At 44.6% G+C, this 21,158-nt stretch overlaps 9 protein-coding genes across 9 annotated transcripts; 7 read left to right on the top strand and 2 right to left on the bottom strand.

Annotated features, from left to right (window-relative positions):
• Positions 1-442: 442 nt before the first annotated feature.
• T069G_06283 (coA-transferase family III domain-containing protein) lies at positions 443-2,114 on the top strand (the record flags this gene model as incomplete). Its single annotated transcript, XM_056173493.1, has 2 exons — positions 443-1,463; positions 1,528-2,114. The coding sequence occupies 2 exons, from the start codon at positions 443-445 to the stop codon at positions 2,112-2,114; spliced, it is 1,608 nt and encodes a 535-aa protein (XP_056030351.1).
• A 1,768-nt stretch (positions 2,115-3,882) lies between these two features.
• On the top strand, positions 3,883-4,275 carry T069G_06282 (uncharacterized protein; the record flags this gene model as incomplete). Its single annotated transcript, XM_056173492.1, has 1 exon — positions 3,883-4,275. The coding sequence occupies one exon, from the start codon at positions 3,883-3,885 to the stop codon at positions 4,273-4,275; it is 393 nt and encodes a 130-aa protein (XP_056030350.1).
• A 1,745-nt stretch (positions 4,276-6,020) lies between these two features.
• T069G_06281 (uncharacterized protein) lies at positions 6,021-7,887 on the top strand (the record flags this gene model as incomplete). The annotated part of the gene is made up of 7 exons (XM_056173491.1): positions 6,021-6,171; positions 6,245-6,725; positions 6,785-6,790; positions 6,851-6,882; positions 6,946-7,114; positions 7,178-7,250; positions 7,312-7,887. 7 exons carry the CDS (start codon positions 6,021-6,023, stop codon positions 7,885-7,887), a joined length of 1,488 nt encoding a protein of 495 aa, XP_056030349.1.
• Positions 7,888-8,322: 435 nt separating this feature from the next.
• T069G_06280 (retinal pigment epithelial membrane protein domain-containing protein) lies at positions 8,323-9,888 on the bottom strand (the record flags this gene model as incomplete). The annotated part of the gene is made up of 1 exon (XM_056173490.1): positions 8,323-9,888. One exon carries the CDS (start codon positions 9,886-9,888, stop codon positions 8,323-8,325), a length of 1,566 nt encoding a protein of 521 aa, XP_056030348.1.
• A 669-nt stretch (positions 9,889-10,557) lies between these two features.
• On the top strand, positions 10,558-12,878 carry T069G_06279 (fungal specific transcription factor domain-containing protein; the record flags this gene model as incomplete). Its single annotated transcript, XM_056173489.1, has 5 exons — positions 10,558-10,639; positions 10,703-10,757; positions 10,824-12,089; positions 12,166-12,455; positions 12,511-12,878. The coding sequence occupies 5 exons, from the start codon at positions 10,558-10,560 to the stop codon at positions 12,876-12,878; spliced, it is 2,061 nt and encodes a 686-aa protein (XP_056030347.1).
• A 130-nt stretch (positions 12,879-13,008) lies between these two features.
• Positions 13,009-15,066, bottom strand: T069G_06278 (flavin-binding monooxygenase-like domain-containing protein; the record flags this gene model as incomplete). The annotated part of the gene is made up of 7 exons (XM_056173488.1): positions 13,009-13,243; positions 13,305-13,512; positions 13,575-13,849; positions 13,918-14,236; positions 14,318-14,475; positions 14,526-14,804; positions 14,861-15,066. The coding sequence occupies 7 exons, from the start codon at positions 15,064-15,066 to the stop codon at positions 13,009-13,011; spliced, it is 1,680 nt and encodes a 559-aa protein (XP_056030346.1).
• A 594-nt stretch (positions 15,067-15,660) lies between these two features.
• T069G_06277 (dienelactone hydrolase family domain-containing protein) lies at positions 15,661-16,625 on the top strand (the record flags this gene model as incomplete). The annotated part of the gene is made up of 4 exons (XM_056173487.1): positions 15,661-15,748; positions 15,816-16,144; positions 16,248-16,365; positions 16,423-16,625. 4 exons carry the CDS (start codon positions 15,661-15,663, stop codon positions 16,623-16,625), a joined length of 738 nt encoding a protein of 245 aa, XP_056030345.1.
• A 759-nt stretch (positions 16,626-17,384) lies between these two features.
• On the top strand, positions 17,385-17,972 carry T069G_06276 (aldehyde dehydrogenase family domain-containing protein; the record flags this gene model as incomplete). Its single annotated transcript, XM_056173486.1, has 1 exon — positions 17,385-17,972. One exon carries the CDS (start codon positions 17,385-17,387, stop codon positions 17,970-17,972), a length of 588 nt encoding a protein of 195 aa, XP_056030344.1.
• A 1,515-nt stretch (positions 17,973-19,487) lies between these two features.
• T069G_06275 (glycosyl hydrolases family 28 domain-containing protein) lies at positions 19,488-20,996 on the top strand (the record flags this gene model as incomplete). Its single annotated transcript, XM_056173485.1, has 1 exon — positions 19,488-20,996. The coding sequence occupies one exon, from the start codon at positions 19,488-19,490 to the stop codon at positions 20,994-20,996; it is 1,509 nt and encodes a 502-aa protein (XP_056030343.1).
• Positions 20,997-21,158: the final 162 nt, after the last annotated feature.

Here is a 21,158-nt window from a genome sequence, read left to right as displayed (position 1 = left end):
TTTATTATAAAAAACTTAATTTATTATATATATATATTATTTTATAAATCTATTTACTAAGAGAAAAGTATTACTATTCCTAATTATATATTATAATATTAGCTTAATGAAGTTACTAAATCTTCTAAGTAATGTAAATTATTAAAATTATAAAGAAATAGAAAATAGCATTCTTATATTAATTTATAAATAATATATTAAAGGACATAGTCTCTATAGGTAGCTAACGTTAATAGCTTATAAAGAAATTCCCAGCGGCCTAGAAAAGCTAAGCCAACTTGCATAAATTATTCAATAAAAAAACTCTGGTCCCTTTGAACTTACGTTGGATGTTATGTTTGACAACCCCTCTGCGTACCGGTGAGTCAAGAGTACCAACCTTTTGACCAACGAGGTCATCCAGCGGCTGTATCGAGTTACAGAAAAAGAAATCCTCACTAACATGTATTTTAAGCCTGCTCTCGCTTGGAAATGCACAATTAAAAGGCCATGGGCCCAAGGCAGTGTTGGAGAGCGTGATACACTAGGGACTCAGCAACATGCACCGTTACTGCAAATCGACGTGCCTGCATCAAAAGACACTTACACCAACGAAATCTTTGTCGATACAAATTCGGTCGAAGGACCAATTCGAAAATACCACCTCAATGGTGTTGCCCATGTCGGCAGTGGCTTCAATCGCCAAAATTTCACAGCCCTTGCTGTAGTCAGAGAGCTCTGGGAAGGTATGTGTATGCCATCCTCGGCACTGAATTCTCTCACGCTTCTCGACGCATCCGACTCGCCAGCTCTACGATCTTCTTACACAATTGGCATCTTGGCTCAGAGTTCAATTGCACTGTCCGCTCTTGCAGCTGCTCAGATCCATGCAATCCGCAACCAAGTCCCAGTTCCTCGGGTTGAAGTTCTACTGAAACATGCAGTCATTGAATGCAAGTCTGAGCGCCTCTATAGGCTCAATGGAAAACCCGCTCCGTCTCCATGGGGCTTAGTAGGTGGCCTCCATGAGACATTAGACGGATCTGTACGGATCCACGACTCGTTCCCAAACCACGCGGAGGGCGCTTTAGAGCTATTGGGATTACCTAAAGACGCATCACGGCAGCAAGTCTCACAAGAAACCGCAAAATGGGCAAGTATTGACCTTGAGTCAGTTGGTATCTTTGAGAATCGACTGGCTATATACAGTCTCCGCTCTTATCAACAATGGGACCTATTACCGCGATCCAAGGTGATCTCCAATCTCCCAATTTTACTCAAGAAGCTGGCCAATGGATACTCTGGGCTGCCAGCGCATATACCGGAAGGTAGCGATAAGTGTCTTAGGGGCTTACGCGTGATAGAGATGAGTCGGGTGATTGCTGCTCCACTAGCTGGTAAGACTCTAGCAGCCCATGGTGCCGATGTGCTATGGGTAACTTCGCCCAGCCTCCCCGCTCTTCCAACCATGGATCGGGATTTTGGTCGGGGAAAACGCACAATCTAGCTAGACATTGACAAGGCCCCAAAATCTTGTTCAACTAAAAGAGTTGGTAAAATCTGCGGATGTATTCATACAGGGGCTTCGTCCCGGAAGCCTAGCCAGTCGTGGTCTATCTGCAGAGGAAATTATCAAGACTAATCCTGGAATCATTATAGCGAATATGTCCGCATTTGGCCCTACTGGACCGTGGTCCAACAGACGTGGATTTGACTCACTAGTGCAGACCTGTAATGGAATGAATGTCTCAGAGGCTGCACATTTCGGAGCAGGAGAGGCTGCGAGACCACTCCCATGTCAAATCCTCGATCACGCCGGCGGGTACCTGCTTGCCACGGGAATCATTGCATCCCTGTATCGCCAGTCGGGAGAAGGAGTAGCATGGCAGGTCGATATATCTTTTGCTAGCATATTGAAGTATCTCCGCAGCCTAGGACAGTATCCAGGATCAAGTGGGTTTCGGTGCAATGACTATGAGTGCGCTGAGGATGTTAAAGAGTACCTAGAAGCTTATGAGAGTGGCTTTGGTCTTTTGGAAGCCATGAGACATAGTGCAGCAATAGAAGGATGCAGTGTGGGGTGGGAGATAATGCCAAAACGCTTGGGGAGTGATGGGCCAAAGTGGCTTCGATAAAACAGTGAGAAAAGAGATCTCATTTTCTATATTGAATGAATTGTCAGAAATAGCAGAATTGTAACTTGAAATATTGAAGAGAACCCCAATTGCACAAGGAACTTGGATTGGGGATTTACTAAATGCACTACTTTACTTACACTACTTAGTGATGTAGAACTCCCAATGTATTGCTTTGGTTACTTCAACGTTTGACTTTCCGGATAAAACCGGAAATAATATAACATCTATCATCCCACCAACTCATCAACAGTCATCTAGCGAACAAGTACTCGAACGAGAATAGTAAACCCCTATTTTCCGGTTTAATAATCGGCTGATATCCACTGTTGCCCAGAATTGATCCAGGTGCTTAACCAGTAACACCAGTGTATAAAGTAACGTATGAATTTAGGATAGACCATGAGATATAACCTTCCTATAACATCCTAATCAAAGCTCATTATTACTCTTGTCTTACTTGATCATACTCCCATACACAACGGGCATAGCAGCTTAAGTACAAGAACTATTTGAGAATTTACAGAAAAGTAATTTATATACAAAAAAGAGAAAAGAGAATGGACCCAACAAAGGAAAGGAGGATAAACGTCCACATACAACTGCCGAAAGATATATTAGCTAGTTGACTGTCTCAGCGCAGTGCATAGCCTACAGGGGTTATACGGATTACCTATAGTGAAGCCAGCTGGTTCATAGGCTCTAGTAAGTTTTCGGGCAAATTGTATTAGAGCCTAGGGAGAAAAAAGAAAATCATTCGCTACCTTTAGTACTGAAATTGGAAAATTCATACATACCCACTTTCCAATCTCGTATCCCTTTTATCAAGAGTGTTATAAAAAGTAGAAGTCCATGAAACAGAGCTGTCACTAGGACAAGACAAGTAATCCAGTGGCCCAAAAGTAAAAAAAAAAACTGAAATCACTGGGCTGACGTAAGAAATCATCCTTATTGACACATGTGGGCCAAGTTTGACCGCTACTACTATAATTTCCACCTATGAATTACCTCCGGCAAACAACTATTGAATGAAAGCGCCTGCGCAGAAGTCAAGCAATAATCCGTAGAGAGACCGAGAATTTATATCAACTACCTATATTGAAAGAAATCCTCAGGAATATTCTTCCTTTGACTAAAATGACCTTAATGCGAAAGAACAATAATACTTTCCAATAGCGATTGTGTACGGTAAGTTACGAATGTCCAATGGTTATGACCCTAATAGTTCTTAGCGACTGGAAATAAAGCGCGCTTGGGAGTTATATATAATGCTACTGAATACTATGGTGCGTATTATAATGTGACTTATCTTTTATAGGAGCGTATAGTATTGGGGTTCATGAATGTGAGAGCCCGTAAGGAGTACTTATAATCCCTAATGCAGTTTAAGTGGGAATATTGACTATTCGGGAAGCTAGAATACTCAACGCTATATGTTTACGAATCATGTAGCTAAATACCTTCTTAATTTGGTCTATTCGGCTATTCCGAAGACCACCAATAAACTCCTGTTATCTTTGTCAAGAGTCAGCAAGTTTATCCATTTCAAGGATAGGAAAAATATTATATCTTATAATCTTGTCTTAAACAAAAACTATAAAAGAAGCATCATGACTATGTGTGAATTGTTGTTTCCTCCAGATCAAAGCATTCTCATTACAATCTCCCCCTCAATAATTCAAGTCAGCTCCAAATATTCTTCTCAAGCTTCCCATCAACCAATCTACCTATAAATATTTTCCCTACCAGCAACGGAAATAACTTCAATATGGTTGCCTTTCCCAACACCAAGCTCGCTGCACTTAGTGTGCTAGGCCTCATCAGCTCCGCTTCCGCTGGTATCCAACTCAATGCCTATACTGACGGCGGATGCTCCAACTACGCTGGCCAGTTTAATCAGCCCTCAAACGGAGTTTTGACCAATTGGGCTGTTTCGGGTTCCAATAGCGCCAACATCGCAAACTGTGACGGTTACACTTGGTGTGATTGTTACTGGTGGACAGGACCCAACGCCTCTGGAAACATGGGATACACTGCTTATGGAAGTAACAACTGCGCGTCTGCATGGGGTTCTGGATGGAGATCTGTTAGCTGCACCTATGGATACAACGGACGCCGCGGGAAACGCGTTACTGCTGGAACTTATGAAGCCAACCTGTAGAGTTTGGGATCTTTTACACATTGTCCAGAGCTGTAGGGATAGTTTGATATCTATAAAAATATATACCTAAACTACCAACTTGTGTCCTGAGAATAAGGAACTTGAGACTACTATATGAACCTAGTTTATTACATTGACCTGTTGTTATTAATATTTTACTTTAAGTAAAATCTCATAAGTTTTCTATTAGTGATTTAGATCTTATAGAAGATATATCTGAGTATAAAGGTCTTGAATATTTTTTGTCAGTTGAGCAAAATTCACAAGTGAGTACTAAACTCAGCAGAGTTATCTCAACTTACCTAATATACCTCTAGGGTGTTATCATTAGTGTTAGCAACTGGCTAAAAGGCATAAAGCCACAAGTTTTAGTAATTAGTATATCAACCGAAGATATACAAGTTATTGTTTCTAAATACCTCCCTAAGCGCAAATTTACTAGTAGTAGCATCAACGTATCAGCCACTAGCGGAAGATTTAACATAGAAACCACGGGTTCTTTTATCACATATACAATTTACTTCTTCTGTGCAAAATAATGCTAATCGTCTCTCTATATAAGACTGTAATTAACCCTGCTTACAAGAAACTCATCCAAGCTCGACAAAGTAACCAAACTGGATCCTATGGTATATTCCCGCTCTGTACACAAAAAGAACGCTTCGGCGTAGTATCTATTTTGAAGATGCGGTCTCCTGAGTCAGATTGGGAAATAGAAATCGTGAATGACAGGCTCCAATTGGAATGCTTGCTACTTATACAGGCACGCCAAATCTAGATATTACGAAGTATGATAGAGGGGAAGGCGACAGGTGAATTCCTTTTTCAAGTTGAACTAATAATAGGATATAGAGTAAGTAGGATAGAGCTTACAGTAGTTAAATCATTTATCTTGGATGAGAATGAGAGATTCGTCTGACATCTCTTTGCCAAACCATAGAGCCCGGGGATCTCAGTTCTAGAAGTAATCTAAGGCTGACTCTGGTCTGAGGTCACTATGACATTAATAGCAGTTGAGAGATGTTAAGCTGCACGGATACTTCATTATGGAATCAACTATTTGAATATGTGTTTTCCCAAAGCACTGCGGATACATAAACTACACGAAACTTAATACCAAGGTACATGCTGCTGCAGTTATGTATAGACGGATGTCATCTTGGACTCTCAAACTCACGAGATATTTACAGACAAAAAGTTGGTCACTTCACCTGTGCAGTTATCAGCTAGATAAGTCATGAAGGCTGTTAAGCGGTTGCCATTTTACGCAGTTGCTATTATTACTGCCGAATTTAGAATGCCAAGCGAGGCTTCTCGAGCTGAGCTCACATGAGTTGGCAGAATCAATAAAACGGCTTAGTGCCTAGTCGGTGCCGCCGGCGTGGTAGCTGAGGGATACTAGTGCATCCGTAGACGCCAAATGCTCAATGATTGGAGAATCTAGGCCTCGATTACGCGGGATCTACAAAAAAAGCCTGGCGTTAGGTGGGTCCAGAGCCATCTAGAATCAGCTGAAGGACAGGGGCAACAAGACTATTGATTACCGGAGATTGAGCATGTAGATCGGTAAGTCTGGATCGTGGCAATCATAACATATGCAAGAGGCGGTCTATGCTTTTTAAACAGTCTATTCTTAAAGAAGCCCAGTTCCTTCTTTGATGTCTTCTCCTTTATTACCCACTACATAGAGACTTTGTGATTCTGTTCTTTATCTTTCCGTCTGTGCGCTAGCTCTCTCTTCCACAATGGTTGCGTTCAAAGCAGCGTTGCTATGGCTCAGCACTTCAGCTTACGTTCTTGCATTACCAGCAAGCAACAAAGAAGCTGAGTACAAGTATGACATTAATGGCGAGCTCCTTGCCTCCGGCGCCGATAAGAGGTCAAACAACTATCCAGGTATATAACAGCCTTATCCTCCTAGACCTCGCAAGAGCGCTTTACCATGACCATTGCTTAAAAAGCCGGACAGTCTGTAAGAATGACCGAAACTACTCGGCCCTTGAGCGCAACAAGGCCAGAGCATCGCCATTCTGCTCCACCTACCTCCGCAGCACAAAGACCACAACAGTGACACCCACGATTCGAAAGACCACCACTCGGAACAACATCGAAACAATTACCGTTCGGCAGACCAGTACAGTCACCACACAGAAAACTACAGTAGCTACAGCCAGAGTGACAGACACGTCTACTGCCACCCAAACAAAGACAATCACTGCCGAGGTCACAGACACCAAGACAGATCGAGCTACTATTACCCTCACGGACGGTCTTACCAACACTGCTACGGCTCTGGCGACAAGAACAGCAACAGTGGAAGTCACAGTTGACACCACGAAGCAAGTCACTGATACCATTACTATTGAAGTAACAGATACTGTTATCAACCAGATCACGAGCACCGTGACTGAGGAGGCCACTGACACCGAGTCCGCAACAGTCACAGTAACGTAAGTATTTTATTAGCCAGACAACCCCCAAAAGGCTCAATACTAATACCTGATTCTAGTTCTACGTAAGCTACTCATTCCCTCTCAACAGACTTTACGAACAAGACAACATTAACATTCTACAGCGCCCCGACTCCTACTCAGACTATCACCACGAGTTAGTGATCCTCTGTCCAAAAGAATTCCTAGCATATACATTTGAAACTAACCTCATTTCAAGATAAATACCATTGCTCCATTCCTGGCTTTGGTACAGCTCAGTACAGTTTGGCCGCCGGTCCAGGTGGTTCTGGTAACTTCGCCTCTTGTAAGGCGTTCTGCTTGACGGTATCCGGCGCTGTTAGCTTTGGCTATGGCGGGGGACAATGCGCTTGTTACAGCGCTCCAGCGTAAGTCCTTTGCCTTCGGTCTCGTGTCCAAGACAATGAAGAGTAACGCTTTGGAAACTACAGAGAAGTAAATGCAAGGAAGCAAGCCACCCAATACTATTTCTCAGATCTAGCTTGCCCTTCTGAGAATCCTCCTGTAAGTTTTTATTTCCTCTTGCTGAAAATGGCGGATGATCCTAATCTCAAAACCCCTTTAGCCTACCAAACGCGCCGCCACGCAGCCGAAGTTCCCCGACTATATCCCGTGTGATGATCCTCGAGATGTCAGCAAAGCCTGCTCATGCCTCATTACTAAACCGGCCGCCCCTATTACCAAGACAGCTACTGCCCATCCAAAGACCATCACGGCCACAGTAACGAAATGCAAGACAGTCACAGTTACCAAACCAACGACAGTCACAAAGACAAACCAAAAGACTGTCACCACAACCCAGCACCAGACCAGTGTAAAGACAGCCTACAAGACCGTCACCGCCACCCACCATAACGATGCGACAGTGACCAATACTGTTACAAATGAAGTCACTGAGTATAATACTATTACAATAACTGCCTACGATACTGTCTCAGCAACAGAATATAATACGGCATACTTTACGAATACCAATATGGTCTCTCAGACAGATACAGACACTGTCACTGCCACAAACACCAACTATGAAACAGTTACCAATACCGTTACTATAACTGAGACTAGTACTACTACATCTACAATTACACCTCCAACGGCTACTGCGACAGTAACTCAAAATGGATTTGAGTATGGGTCTTAGACTGTAAATAAGGAAGCCTGTCATTCGGCTAGTAACTCTGGATGTTGATTAATTACCAATAGTAAAAGTAAAGAGCAGGTGGCGAAAGTGAATAGAAATTTACATTAATATGTAATGATTTTGAATAAACTAAAGAGGGATTCTGCATTATTGAGCACCGAAGGATAGGTTTTTGGGGAAATTTTTGCTGGGGCGGTTGGCACCGGAGAAGCAGTTGCACTCTCGGTTGACGCATGATCTGGCTCTATATTCACTTGAGACTGGACTAGTGATGGCATGTCCTGAGCCTAGGGCAAAAAAGTAGCGAAGTATAGAGTAGAAAGTACGCTCTTCGGCTAAATGATGTTCGATGATCAATCCGTATGAGATTTAGAAGTCTCCTTTATGAAGGCGAAAGCAATTTGTATTTGTGTCTTGATTGCTGATCCGGTTCTTTCACAGTGGCTCCAAGTCTCCCTTGTTGGACAATGGCCAGGCCGCAGGCACATCAACCAGTGATTTGCGGGGTCCTAGATCTTTCGCGTCAACCCAGTTCCCATGCACCTGCGACTTGATGCGAAATGGAAGAGCAGCAATAGCAATTGGCTTGGTAAAATCGCGAGTGTCTATGAACACAAGGTCGGATGTTTGGCTGACGCGATTCTCAATAAGTGACATAATCCAGCCGTCTCCCTCGGCAGCATCGGAGCTACGAGGAATGAACGTCGGCTCTTGTGCGAAACAGTCATCACCAGGGTAATAAAACTGTTGCTCCCCGGTCTGCGTATTGATCATGGCCAAGCCATTCAAGCCTTGAAATACATTCTTTGAACCATCTGCGTTCTGAGGGATGAAAACGTTCAAAAACACGATGTTATACTTCTTCGACGTCAGCCGCTCGTCAATTCGCGGGAACTCGCAGGGCAGGTCTAGAATAAGGGTCGGGTCTTCCAACCAAGAGTCGGATGGTTGAGACGGGTCAATCTTCCAACGAACAAAGTCGGCTTTGGCTTCTCCAGCACCAGCAGATTGGCCATCCGTTGGGGGAAAGAAAGGGAAAACGTTGCCATGTACTCGCGTGGTTTCAATGTAGAGATTGCCATTTGAGTCTTCCCATGCACCAGCAGTATGAATATTCATGCAATGCTTCCAGTTGTAAAATCGGTACTCTCCCTCTTTCCATCCAGCAATCGGAGGATTTTTACGGCGAGGAACAACGATGAAGCAAGCAGGGCGATCAGCGGTATACGTATAATGGGGGCCCCCAGTCTTCATGCCTTCGACGTTGACATCATAGGGCCACATCATTAGTATGAGCCAGTTCTCGGTGATGCCGCAATCATGTATGATGGTACACCAAGGCGCTTCGATCCATAGCTCCTCTTTCTTTTGTCCCTGTTCATCAAGAGACCATGTGACAATGTCCTTGGTTGCTGGGCCTTTAGCTTCATACCCAAACACGACGAGCTCTTTCGTGAATGGGTCGACCTTTGGATGGGCAGTGAAAGCCTTCGCTTTGATTTGGTCCTCGAATGGATCATAACGCAAAGTCTCTAGCGTGTCGGGATCGACTTCGTGGGGGTTGCCGGCTTCCTCCAGCACCAATAACCGCTGTGCCCACCGAATAACATTGGTGCTACCCGTCGAATCCGCCGCTGCACGAACACATGGGTGATGTGACCAAGGATTCTTGAATACGCCAAATAGGGTCTTTCGAGCGCGCCTTTCTAACCGATATCGTTCCGTTCCCACGTATTTAATTTTGAAATCAACATGCCCGTCTTCGATGCGAAATGCCGAAATCAAGCCGTCGCCGTCGATAGGAATGTTGTGCTCGTTAGGCATGAAACGATCCAGGGAGATGCGATAGAACGTGCCATCAATTTGGGTTGGAATATCTCCATACACAATGACATCAGCTACCTCGCCTTCAAAACGCAAGGGTTGAATAGAGCCAGTCAGATCCGCCGCAAGTGGCCACTTAGACTTCAGTCCCGCACGAGTACTCAAATTCTTCGCCATTTTGTATGTGGAGATGATGTTGCTAATCTGTGAATAGTGTTGATACAAGGATAATGATTAGGAGAAACGCTGGACTGATCTATTAGATTTACGAGTCATAACGCAAATCGAACGCGAATTACCACTCTTATATTTGAGTCGCTGTTACCCATCCTGATGAGAAGAACTTGCATGTTTATTACTATGCCTTTGCAAATTCGTAAGTGTTGGTCATCCACGTGTCGTAATTCACCGCGGGAGCTGAAGGTAGAGGCCGAAATTTACCGGGACTGCGGGAAATACCCGCCTGTTTGGATGTCTTTCCCCGACCATGAATGCTTAAACATATCTCTAGCGTTTGGGTGCGTACGCCGCAACGATGGCACTTTCCAGGTGGTCTTGCCACCGCTGGGCAAAATTGACTAAGCTGCCGGATCTCTTAGCCCCTCACGCGAGCTTTGGATCGATCTGTAATCTGTTTGTCATCGGTGTAGTTCCTGAGGCTTCTTCCCCGCAACGCTGCTCTAGCCTTGGGGAAATCCGGGGGTTAGTGTGCCTCCTCAAATTATTTTCTTCCCACCCTTTAATCCGGCATCGTAATCGATTTGGAGATTTCGATAGCTCTTTTCGCACCAAGTAATGGCAGTAACATCTCTAGCATCTGATGAAAAGTTCAGACAGTGATTCAGGATGGAAAGCCAAAAAAATATCTGTAGTATCTGCTCCTCTTCATTTACGCGCGCGGCGCATTTGCAGAGGCATCAACGCTCCCGTAAGTATTCATCTTTCACTTATTTGCAGAAGCCCTTGAAAACACGCTGACGCAATACGATAGACAGCAGTGATGATTCATTTCAATGCTCATATTGTCTGTTGAAGTTCACACGCAGGTAAAGGCTTTCATCAATCAATATTCGCAAAATGAGTCTTTTCATTGACGTAAATTCTTTCTTTAGGGATTCCTTGCGAAAACACTGGAGATCATGTTTACTCCGGAAGGTTGTAGGACAGCCCATCCCCAGTCCTGAACTGCGTGGGAGGAAACGACGGGCCTGCGATCAGTGCTCTGCGAGTAAGCGAGCCTGTAATCTTGAGTCACCGTGCGGAACTTGTGCCTTAAAGGGTTGCTCATGCTCGTATCACCGAATGAGCTCTCAATGGACGGCGACGCCCAAGTCTGCCGCGTTTAGTTGGATAGACGAAGCCGTTTCTCTAGGAGCAATTCGAGCGCTTGTTGAAGGAGAGGAGGATGCTACAGCTCCTATGAGACCGGGTACGATCTCAACGCCCCCGTCGTTGCCAATGTCAGCGTTTTCGACACCTGCCATTCATCTGGATGGACCAAGCGCCCAACAGACAGCAAGGTGGATTTACATGCAAGTTTTTCAATCAGAAGAATTTGAGTTTCTCATGAATTTCATATCCTGCGATGGGTTGAATCAGTCCTTCAATTTTTTGACTACTCCAGAAAAAGGAAGCGACGACTGGAACTTGAATGACATTTTGTCCTTCCACGACTTACTAGGTGCTGATTATGACGTCGGCAGCGACTCTGGGGGAGTCCCCGAAAAGCCAAGCCAAATCAACAAAGCTGTGGAATGGCTGTTCGATCCGCTGTTGACCCAGACCAAAGCGATCTGCAAGAAGCTCCTACACTCATCGGACACTGATGCCTGTTTGCCGAAGGGTGTCGCCCAGTCTCTCGGTGAACAATGCATTGAGTTCTTCAATCCACAGAGTCTTCGCAGGCTATTGGACATATACTGGAAGAGATGGCATTCGAATTGTCCCATCATCCACCCGTCCACATTTGAAGCCTCTCAAGCTCCGGCTGAGTTAATTATGGTCATGGCACTTATAGGTGCTTTTGTCTCTGTAGATCGTCAGGACGCCGAGAACGCGCGTAGATGGCTGGATTCAACTGAGAGGCTTATATTTATGCTGCCCTGGTTATCTCAAGAGGACGATGTCAGCCGGAATGAATTCGCTTTGACTCATGATACGAAGCTCAGACTGCTACAAGCGGCCATCTTAATAAGCGTCTTACAGACATGGGAAGGGACAGATTCCGCAAGGAAAAGAATTATGAAGCTTCGATATCCATACGTTGCCCAGGCTTCTCAAGATCTAATGCCCTCTTCGGTTGTAGTATCAATGGGTGTTGATTTAGCCACCACATTGCATCAATGGAGCGATTTCATAATCGAGGAGCAAATTATTCGGTACGGGAACAATACATCTGCGTTTTTATCTCCTTCCTTTCAGAGACCTTAACGACTAACAAAACAGCGCATATAGTACCAAATCTTTCATATTCCTTCTTGACACGGCTTTTACCATTTTCCACAAGACTCCTCCTCGCGTCGCCATCCCAGACTTAGACTTTCCGTTCCCATATCCTGATGTCTGTTTCCATAGCCAAAACGGGAACGAATTTTTCAACTCAGTACAACAGCTAGATGCCAGATATTTGAGCTCAAGAGATGTTCATATTTATGGCACCATTCAGAATCTGTGTCATACAAACTCCACAACGAATCTCTCTCTACCTGTAATTACAGATCTAGGCGGATTCATCTTGATTTCAGGTATGAACTTTCAGCAGGCGTTGGTTCTTGACATGACTAATTGGAAATCCTGTAGCAATACATTCCATTATTTTCTGCCAACAAATGTCATGTGTATCTTCACCAAATACGACCGTGTCACTGCTGCATTCCTTAGAGAAGTGGCTTGCACTCTGGGACAGACGCTTCAACAATACTCAGGCTGGGCTTCCAATCCAGCCTTTAGCGTACGAAGACAATCAGACGGTCCGCACTGGCTTCGTACGGCATTCGCGCGAGTATTATGCCTTGGCATTAGCAAAGCTGGAGATGATCGATAGGTTTCATAGTGGCTCAGTATCTCAATTGAGTGACTCACAAGGCAACGTGAAAGATATAATATCACATGTCAAGAGCGCCTGGCCATCTCAAGTCGGGTCTGCCGCCGCTCAGGTTATTAAATAATATCAAAATCGAAGACATTGTAACCCATTAACTTTCTCTGTCATGATATAGATCAATCGATATATGAGATATTGAAACTGAAATGACATATGAGCTTAGTATCCAACCAGAGATTCTGATACCTATGGTTTCAACCGCCTGCTTGGTTATCCTGATTCGCTCCAGGCTCCGTAACATACCATGACAAATCTCCCCCCGTAACCTCCCGAAACGTCTTTCCCATACCAAGATACTGGAACCTGTTCTGACTTTCATACTGTATTTTGAAATCCTCCCAACGTGGCTGACTCAAAAGCTCTATGAAATGAGGGACTGATCCGCAGTACGGGCCCCAGACCTTACCATTAATGGTACCGTTCTTATACCTGAAAATATGTGAATAATAGTTCTAGAGGTGAATTTTTCGCCAACGGGTTCTCAACATACCAAGAGCGACAAGATGAGGTCCATACGAGTTCTTCCATCATGGCATCCTTATGCTCCTGAAATTCTGCTACTGCTTCGGGGGTCGGTGACAAGCATTTGACTCCCTGAGTCTGGATCTTCTCAACAACATTGAAAGCATATCGCAGAGTCTGTTCTAAACAAGCGATGAGAGATCCATTTGCAAGAGGGAAATTAGGCCCCGTAGCCACTGGGGAAAGTATAAATGTCAGCTGAAGATGGAACGTTAAAACCTGCTAGCAGTGTACATACTGATGTAGTTCGGAAAGCCTGCTACAGCCACGGACAAGTATGAGCGCGGTTCATCTCTCCATTCTTCACGAAGATCCTTTCCATTTTCTCCGATGACTGGAAATGCTGGGCGATAAGAGTTGTCAAATCCCGTAGCGCAGATGATAGCATCCAGGGCAAATTGAGTGCCGTCAGCCATCTTTATACCACTGGGTGTAATGCGAGAGATTGGATCGCTTCTGACAGTGGCATTATCAGAAGCAAGAGCCTCTAGGTATCCAAAACCGGGTGTCATCCTAACGTATCCATTAGCTTTCTGATTTGTGAAAAAAGAAAATAAAATAAAATAAAACAATCTAATGACCTTCTACACCCTACCGCGAAAGAGGGAATCATCATTGATGCTAGTTCCTTTTTACCTCCTAGCCTCTTTTCCATTACTGCACGTGAAGTCTCAAATAGCTCTTCTTGTAGCGCAGAGTTTTTAAATTGGAGACTGAAGAATTTATTGCCCGAATTTTCAATCTCTTTACGAAATTTCAGAAATTCGTTCGGGCTTCTAGCCCACTGCGCCTTTTGTTCTTCCGTGAATAGGGAAGCTCGACCCTCGGGAGCAAATTCTGCCGCGAATTCTGGAGTTATCCATGTCGGTGATCGATTAAAAGAGACCATCGTCTTGACTTCTGTTGAGATTTAAGTATCTAGCCAAATATCGTTTTTTTCCCATTGTATGGAAGCAATAGTGGACGGAAAGATCAACATACGCTTTTGAATGTTCGGGACAATCTGGATGGCTGAGGAACCAGAGCCAATGATGCCGACTGTCTTTCCTTCGAAGGAATAATCGGGATTCCAGGCGGCAGAATGGACTAAGAAGCCTTTGTAGGTGTCGATGCCGTCGATATTTGGCCACTTCCATTTACTAGTAGGAATGATTAGTAGAAAGGAGTATGATGCGATTTATAAACTAACTTGAGAAACCCCCCAGCATTAATCAGCACGTCGCACTCATCGCTAATAATTGTTGAATTTGTAACATCTTCAATTTGGAGTGACCACTGTCCCTTGAGGCCGTTCCACCTTGCCTCAATGACACGGTGATTTAGGTGAACATGGTCAAAAACTCCATACGCCTGAGCCCGGCTTTTAAAGTAATCAAAGAGCTCTTCAGCTCCAACGTAAGGCTTTGACCAAGAGGGATTTCCTTCCCACGAATATGTATACCCGTGAGCCGGAATATCACATGAGCAGCTGCGTAATAACGTTAATGAAACTGGATCAAATCTATATGTACACCACGAACTAACCCTGGGTAACGATTTTCTAGCCAAGTACCACCGACGTCATGATTCTTTTCATAAATGACGAGGGTTGCCGGCCGGTCCTTAAACCGTTCGCGAAACAGCTTCACAGCTGCAATACCGCCGATACCGGCGCCGATGACAACGACACGAACAGGTCTTGGTTTTCCAAGCCATTGATCAGAGACTTGGTAGGTTGATTTGGAGCCCATGATTATTTTTTGAATTTTCAACACAAAACAAGGACATGAAAGACACTTCTTCCCTGAATGAAGAAGGTTCAGGAACTGAAAATACGGGAAGATATAGTTCTAGGTGGCGACCGCCAGCAATATAAGAGATTAAGTACTCTATGACTCTTCATTTCCTAATTCATCTCAACCCAAATGATCCCGCGGAAAAGTGCTTGCAAAGTTCAATTGTCCATTTAGCGCGGCAAAACGCTTGCAAAGTTCAATTGTCCATTTACCGCGGCAAAATGCTTGCACAGTTCAATTGTCCATTTACCGCGGCGGAAGGGTCCAACGGTTGCGCCACTCGAGTGGCATTTGTCCCACTCGAAGTCCGTGTCTTGGTCGGCAAATACCCGCCAATGAAATTATTCTCGTTCTGAATTCATATAGAGGATGATTGTACATATTTATAAGTAGCATGTCTCGACTCAACGGTATTGAACAATTCATGGCCCTTTGTCCCAAGCAACCAGCCCCCCGAACAATACGCTGTAGCCGATACAGCTCATCTCAGTTCGGTATTACTGGTCGTGCAATCGCTGGGCGGTCTTTCCAGACAGGTTCTCCAACATCATGGCTTCTAATCCTCCCGGGCCCTGCTGCTTCACCGGCTTCAAGCATGAAGGCACCCCTTCGGGCTCCCAAGAATTGATTGACGGAGGTTTGCTTACCGCTCTTTTTCTCGGTTTTTGGATTAGATAGCCAGTCACTAACGAGATTTATCGTAGTGAAGACGTATATTGCACGTCCTCAAGGCGATGCGATAGAAAAGAAAGCAGTCATTGTTATCAGTGACGTTTTTGGGGTATCTCACAACAGCATGCTATTGGCTGATGACTTCGCCGCAAATGGGTATCTTGCCTTGCTCCCCGACTTGTTGGAGGGAGAGAACCTTCCCCTCGATGTCTTTGAGACTGGGTCTGTGGATATTCCGTCTTGGGCAGCACGCCACAGCCCGACACAAGTCGATCCGATTCTTGACAAAATTGTCAACTATTTGCGCAGTAATCAAAGCATAGAGAGAATTGCAGGCGCAGGGTACTGCTTTGGAGGCAAGGTAAGGTCTATATAACAATAATTGCTCTCTTCAACGGCTGCTATTTCTCCTCCTTGACATTTGCCCCATGATAACAACTCTTTGTAACGATTAACTCATCTAGTATACTGCTCGATTTCTCAAAGAAGGAAAGTTGGATGTTGGCTATGCAGCTCATCCCTCATATATAACATTTGAAGAGCTCGAAAGTATAGAGAAACCATTCTCTATTGCGGCTGCAGGTAATCATTTGCACTACTAGCCTAATGAAAATGCTCCAACGCTAAAATCAAATCCAGAAATTGATCACATCTTCACCCGAGACCTCAGGCATAAGTCTGAGGATACTCTCATTGGCACTCAAAAGCCGTATCAAATTAACCTCTTCAGCGGCGTCGCCCACGGATTCGCTGTGAGAGGAGACTTGACTAAATCTCTGAACAGATTTAGCAAAGAGCAAGCATTTTTGCAAGCGATCGGGTGGTTCAACGAGTACCTTTAACGTAAAAGTGCAAGGCACCTTCCGAATTGCGTACATGACAAGAGAAGACAAAATGTGAAGAATGAAATTTGTGAGGTTGGGATAGAGTATGGCTCAAATTGCTTTCCTGTGGCTCCGTCGACGAATTCAGAATATATATACTATAGTCGATTGTATTCCTCTTGTTATAGGATAGATACCGATCCTACTATTCAGAGCTAGGAATTATCACAATTGGAGGAAATACTTCGAATTCTTGGCAAGAGTTGGGAGTAGGTTAGAGACGCCGAGCAGCCCGCGGCAAATTCCCACCACCTATCCTTTATTTCCGCATCGGGTACAAAGCTTGGAAGAATATACACAAATATACACTGAGTAAACTTCTTCTTTTATTTTATATTCGTCTTTTATCGATTACGCAGCTTATGGCCGTTAAATCCAATATTTGATCTCAACGTCGTAGTTTGCTACGAATTATGCTGTAGTAGTATTCTCTTCGAGTAACAGAAAAGCATAGTGCATCGCACCCCGCATCAAAGTCAATTACACTATTGATCTGAGGATAATAAGCATGGGTCAGCTAAATATCAGCCGTAGATGAAGGCTCAGACGAGGAGTTTACCGAGAGAAGGAAGACGATGGGGTATATAAGGGCGCCTTTCAAGCTGTATTCGGCTCGCAGGAATACAAGTCTGTTAACCTGTACGATATCATTTTCCCCTTCTTATTATATATCCTTACAAACCATCATCCTTACTGAAGAACTTTATTCGAATCAGCATGTCTCTAGTCGTTGAAGAGCAAGGACAACATATTGTGACCCTCTGGATCAATGGTCGAGCGCTCCCCATCGTACAAGAGCGAGCTATCGAGGTCATCAATGCAGCAGAGGGCAACGTCGTGCATTACGCCCAATGTGCTGATGCAAATGACGCCAAGGCAGCAGTCGAAGCAGCCGCAGCCGCATTCCCAGCATGGAGCACTTCAAGCTACATATACCGACGGGAGATCCTTCTCGAGTTTGCAAATATCGTTGAACGTCGCAGTGATGAGATAGATGCGCTACAGACAATCGAGACATCTAGCATGCTTGGCTATGGGGCTATGGGTTCTATACTCGCTTCTAGGGCTCTTCGCGAGATTGCCAGTAGCATCAGTCGAGTGCTTACAGGCGAAATACCTCCCAGCGAGGATGATCAACGAGCCTTTGTGATGAAGCAAGCCATTGGCCCAGTCTTACTCATTTCGCCGTGGAACAACCCTCTAATATTAGGCAGCCGCAGCATAGGAGCTGCTTTGGCCGCAGGATGTACTGTCGTACTCAAGGCTTCGGAGCTTTCTCCCAAAACTTACTGCCTCGTCCATTAATGCTACCACGGCGTCAAGGTGACTAAGCCTCTGCTGTCTTAACGCAATGTGTCTAATTATTTGCAATTGTAAATAGACATAAAAGTATGCCACAATCTCTGCAGCATTAATAAAAACACCTCCATCAATGCCAACGATTAGGTTTGTATCAAGGGTAAGAATATTGGTTAAATTAGTACCCAATGCGCCCGGCGAGAGTACTGAGAAAAAGTAGTGTAGTTACGTGAGATTACGGGCTTTGGCTCCCTCCAGAGTATAGTTGACCAAGGAGTACGAGTCGGCTGCCAAAGTCTCAAAGCCCCGAGACCATGGCTATTCACCGCGCTTTACTTTACCTTTTTTTGTTGCATTAGCTCGAGTTTGTCATGGGAATGCCACATGCCAGGGCGCTTGAAATGTCCGGGCCCTAGTTTCGTTCCTCGCGGCAGTAGTGGCATAATACGTCCTACAGCAGCAGATAATGAGTAGAGTACATTTATAAAGGCATTTCTCCAGCTAGTAATATGTACCATTGAGAGTTGGTAATTGTGAAATGAGGGCGGATGTAGTCCCAACAAATGTCGCCGCGAAGATGAAAGCTACTACCCTGTGGAGTGCTACCATTAGGAACTTCAGATTTCCAATTCATGTTCTGATCAACAAGATGCACAATCGATGAAGTAAAAGGAAATCATACGTAAAAACGTATTCATTAAATTCCCGTGCAAGTAGCGGTAGTTTAGCATGGGTGATTCGGTGACATCTCCGGTGGTTCTAGCGGCAGCTCCCCATTATTCCTCCGGGTCAATCTCCGGAGTTTGCAGCGCTTTGGATAACAGACTGCGAATTGCCCATTGGAATTATGATCATAATGAAAGAGCAGGGATAAAGAAAACATGTCCGTTTAACCGCTTTCGACCTGGATGCAAGTTATCCAAATGGTGCTGCAAGCAAGCTCTGCTCCTCGGCCACACTACCAGGCAAGAATCACAAAGTCAACTAAGGACCTATTGTTAGAAAGATGCAAATGTGAGAACAAATCAATGACCTTGTGGATGGTAAGAGGTAGATGATTTTCAGTTGCCTTCTGTGCGTTGTACGATTACAAGGCTTCAAAACCAGTTACCTATTGTTTAGATGACAAGCTTAATTTACAGTTTAAACTACGTTACCTGAGTGGTTCATCAGATCTAAGAGTTGGCGTGCGGGGAACCTTCCCGCAATCAATTTCCAGAATCGAACTACAGCGTAACTCAGCACGACGGTACTGCAAATCTAGCCACTGGTCGGGGAGCGGGCCGGAGCCTATTCCGGGGTTCGCTAAAGTGAGTAATTACCAATGGTGTATGGAGTACATGATAGCAAAAAGGGTGTGCAGCCGTGAATGTGAATATAGTTAGCATCGTCAACAGCGGAATAAATCGCGGACCACAGTAGAAGAGGAAAATAGCATAAAGCAGACATAACATTTCGGAGGGAAAGGGGCTTCGTAATGTATCTACAGCATGCAAATCAACGAATTATATTTCAGCGAACATGAGATTCTTCAGCACTCTCCAGTGGGCTCTACCCCTCTCATGGTTTTGCAGCAGTAGCTTTGCGTCTACAATCACCCCTGCACATACAACCAGGGAATCAGCTCGGAATGCACTTGAAGTCTTTAAAATTCCTAACAACGTCACGCGATCAACGACTTTTCAAGTCAAAGTTCGGTCTACACAACACTCCGCGTGGCAAGAAGTGGAACTATTCGACACACCAGTCCAGGAAATCAACGCCACCACTGGGCACGCGAATATTCATCACACTTCAGTTGGCCTCTTCGATTTCAGTACAAGTGTGACGCTGTCCATATTTCCAGATTCCAACATCTTCTCATCCATCGACACTGTTAGAATACGCCCGCTATCCTATGGAATTGATGCCAAGATTAGTGGCCGACGGATTGATCTTGCTTTGTTTGAACCAAGAGACATCGTTGTAGAAGTCAATGGAGATGTTTTCAATGTCCTTCATTTGTTCCTTGGCGCTATTGACAGCATCAAGCCTCCTACGCACAACCATAAATCCATTCGTCGTTATGAAGCTGGATACCATGTACTCAACGAGACAGTCAAAGTTTTGTCGGGGGAAACTGTATACCTCGCTCCAGGTGCAGTGGTAAACGGTGATTTTCTTTTCCAAAATTCCTCCGATGCTGCTATTCTCGGACGAGGAGTCATCTACAAAAGCGCTTCAATTACGGTTGAATCCTCCAAGAATATCCAAATTAAAGGAGTAACAATTCTCAATCCAACACATTATTCTCTTACGCTTGGCATGGCCGATAATGTCATTGTTAGCGAGGTTCGATCTATTAGCGGCGTTCAGTGGGGTGACGGCATCGATGTCTTTTGCAGCACTAATGTTATCCTTGAGAAGCTCTTTATGAGGAACTCAGACGACTGTATAGCATTGTATCAGCATCGCTGGGGGTATATTGGTGATTCAAAGAATATCACCGTTCGAGATTCGGCTCTCTGGGCGGACGTTGCCCATCCAATCCACATAGGAATCCATGGTAACCCAGTCGATCCAGAGATCATGGAGGGGGTTACTATATCCAATATCGACATATTGGATCACCGGGAGCCGCAAGTTGACTATATGGGGTGCATAGCCATTAATTGCGGAGACGAAAACCTCATCAAAGATGTTACGATTGACAATATTCGTATTGAGGACTTTCGTATTGGCATGTTATTCAACTTCAAAGTGTTCTTTAACCCGAAATACAACACAGCGCCAGGGCGGGGTATCCAGAACCTTAAGATTAAGGATGTCTCTTATAATGGAACAGGGGAGGTCATGTCAATCATGGCGGGATATAGCGATGAGCGGAGCATAGAATTCGTCGACTTTCAAGGCCTCATCTTTAATGGCAGGGAGATCTGGGATGGTATGGCAAAGCCTACCTGGTACCAAACTGCGGATACTTTACCAATGTTTGTTGGTGGACACGTCAACAATTTGACGTGGAGTAGTTCTGAAGCTACATTCCCATAGCGCTACCTAGCGTGGTAGTTTTACCAGTTTTCAACTCAAAGGAAATGATCTACAGCCATTTGCCCTCTCCAGTTAGCTAAATTCATTGAACCAATCCACAATATAAGTATTTCATAAAAAGTGCATTCGAAAGTGACTTCGGGTATGCATATGCGGGCTTAA

This window comes from Trichoderma breve, chromosome 3 (genome assembly GCF_028502605.1).
Source record: "Trichoderma breve strain T069 chromosome 3, whole genome shotgun sequence".
Lineage (NCBI taxonomy): Eukaryota > Fungi > Ascomycota > Sordariomycetes > Hypocreales > Hypocreaceae > Trichoderma > Trichoderma breve.
Note: the sequence above shows the minus strand (reverse complement) of the source record. Positions and strands in the feature narration are given on the sequence as shown.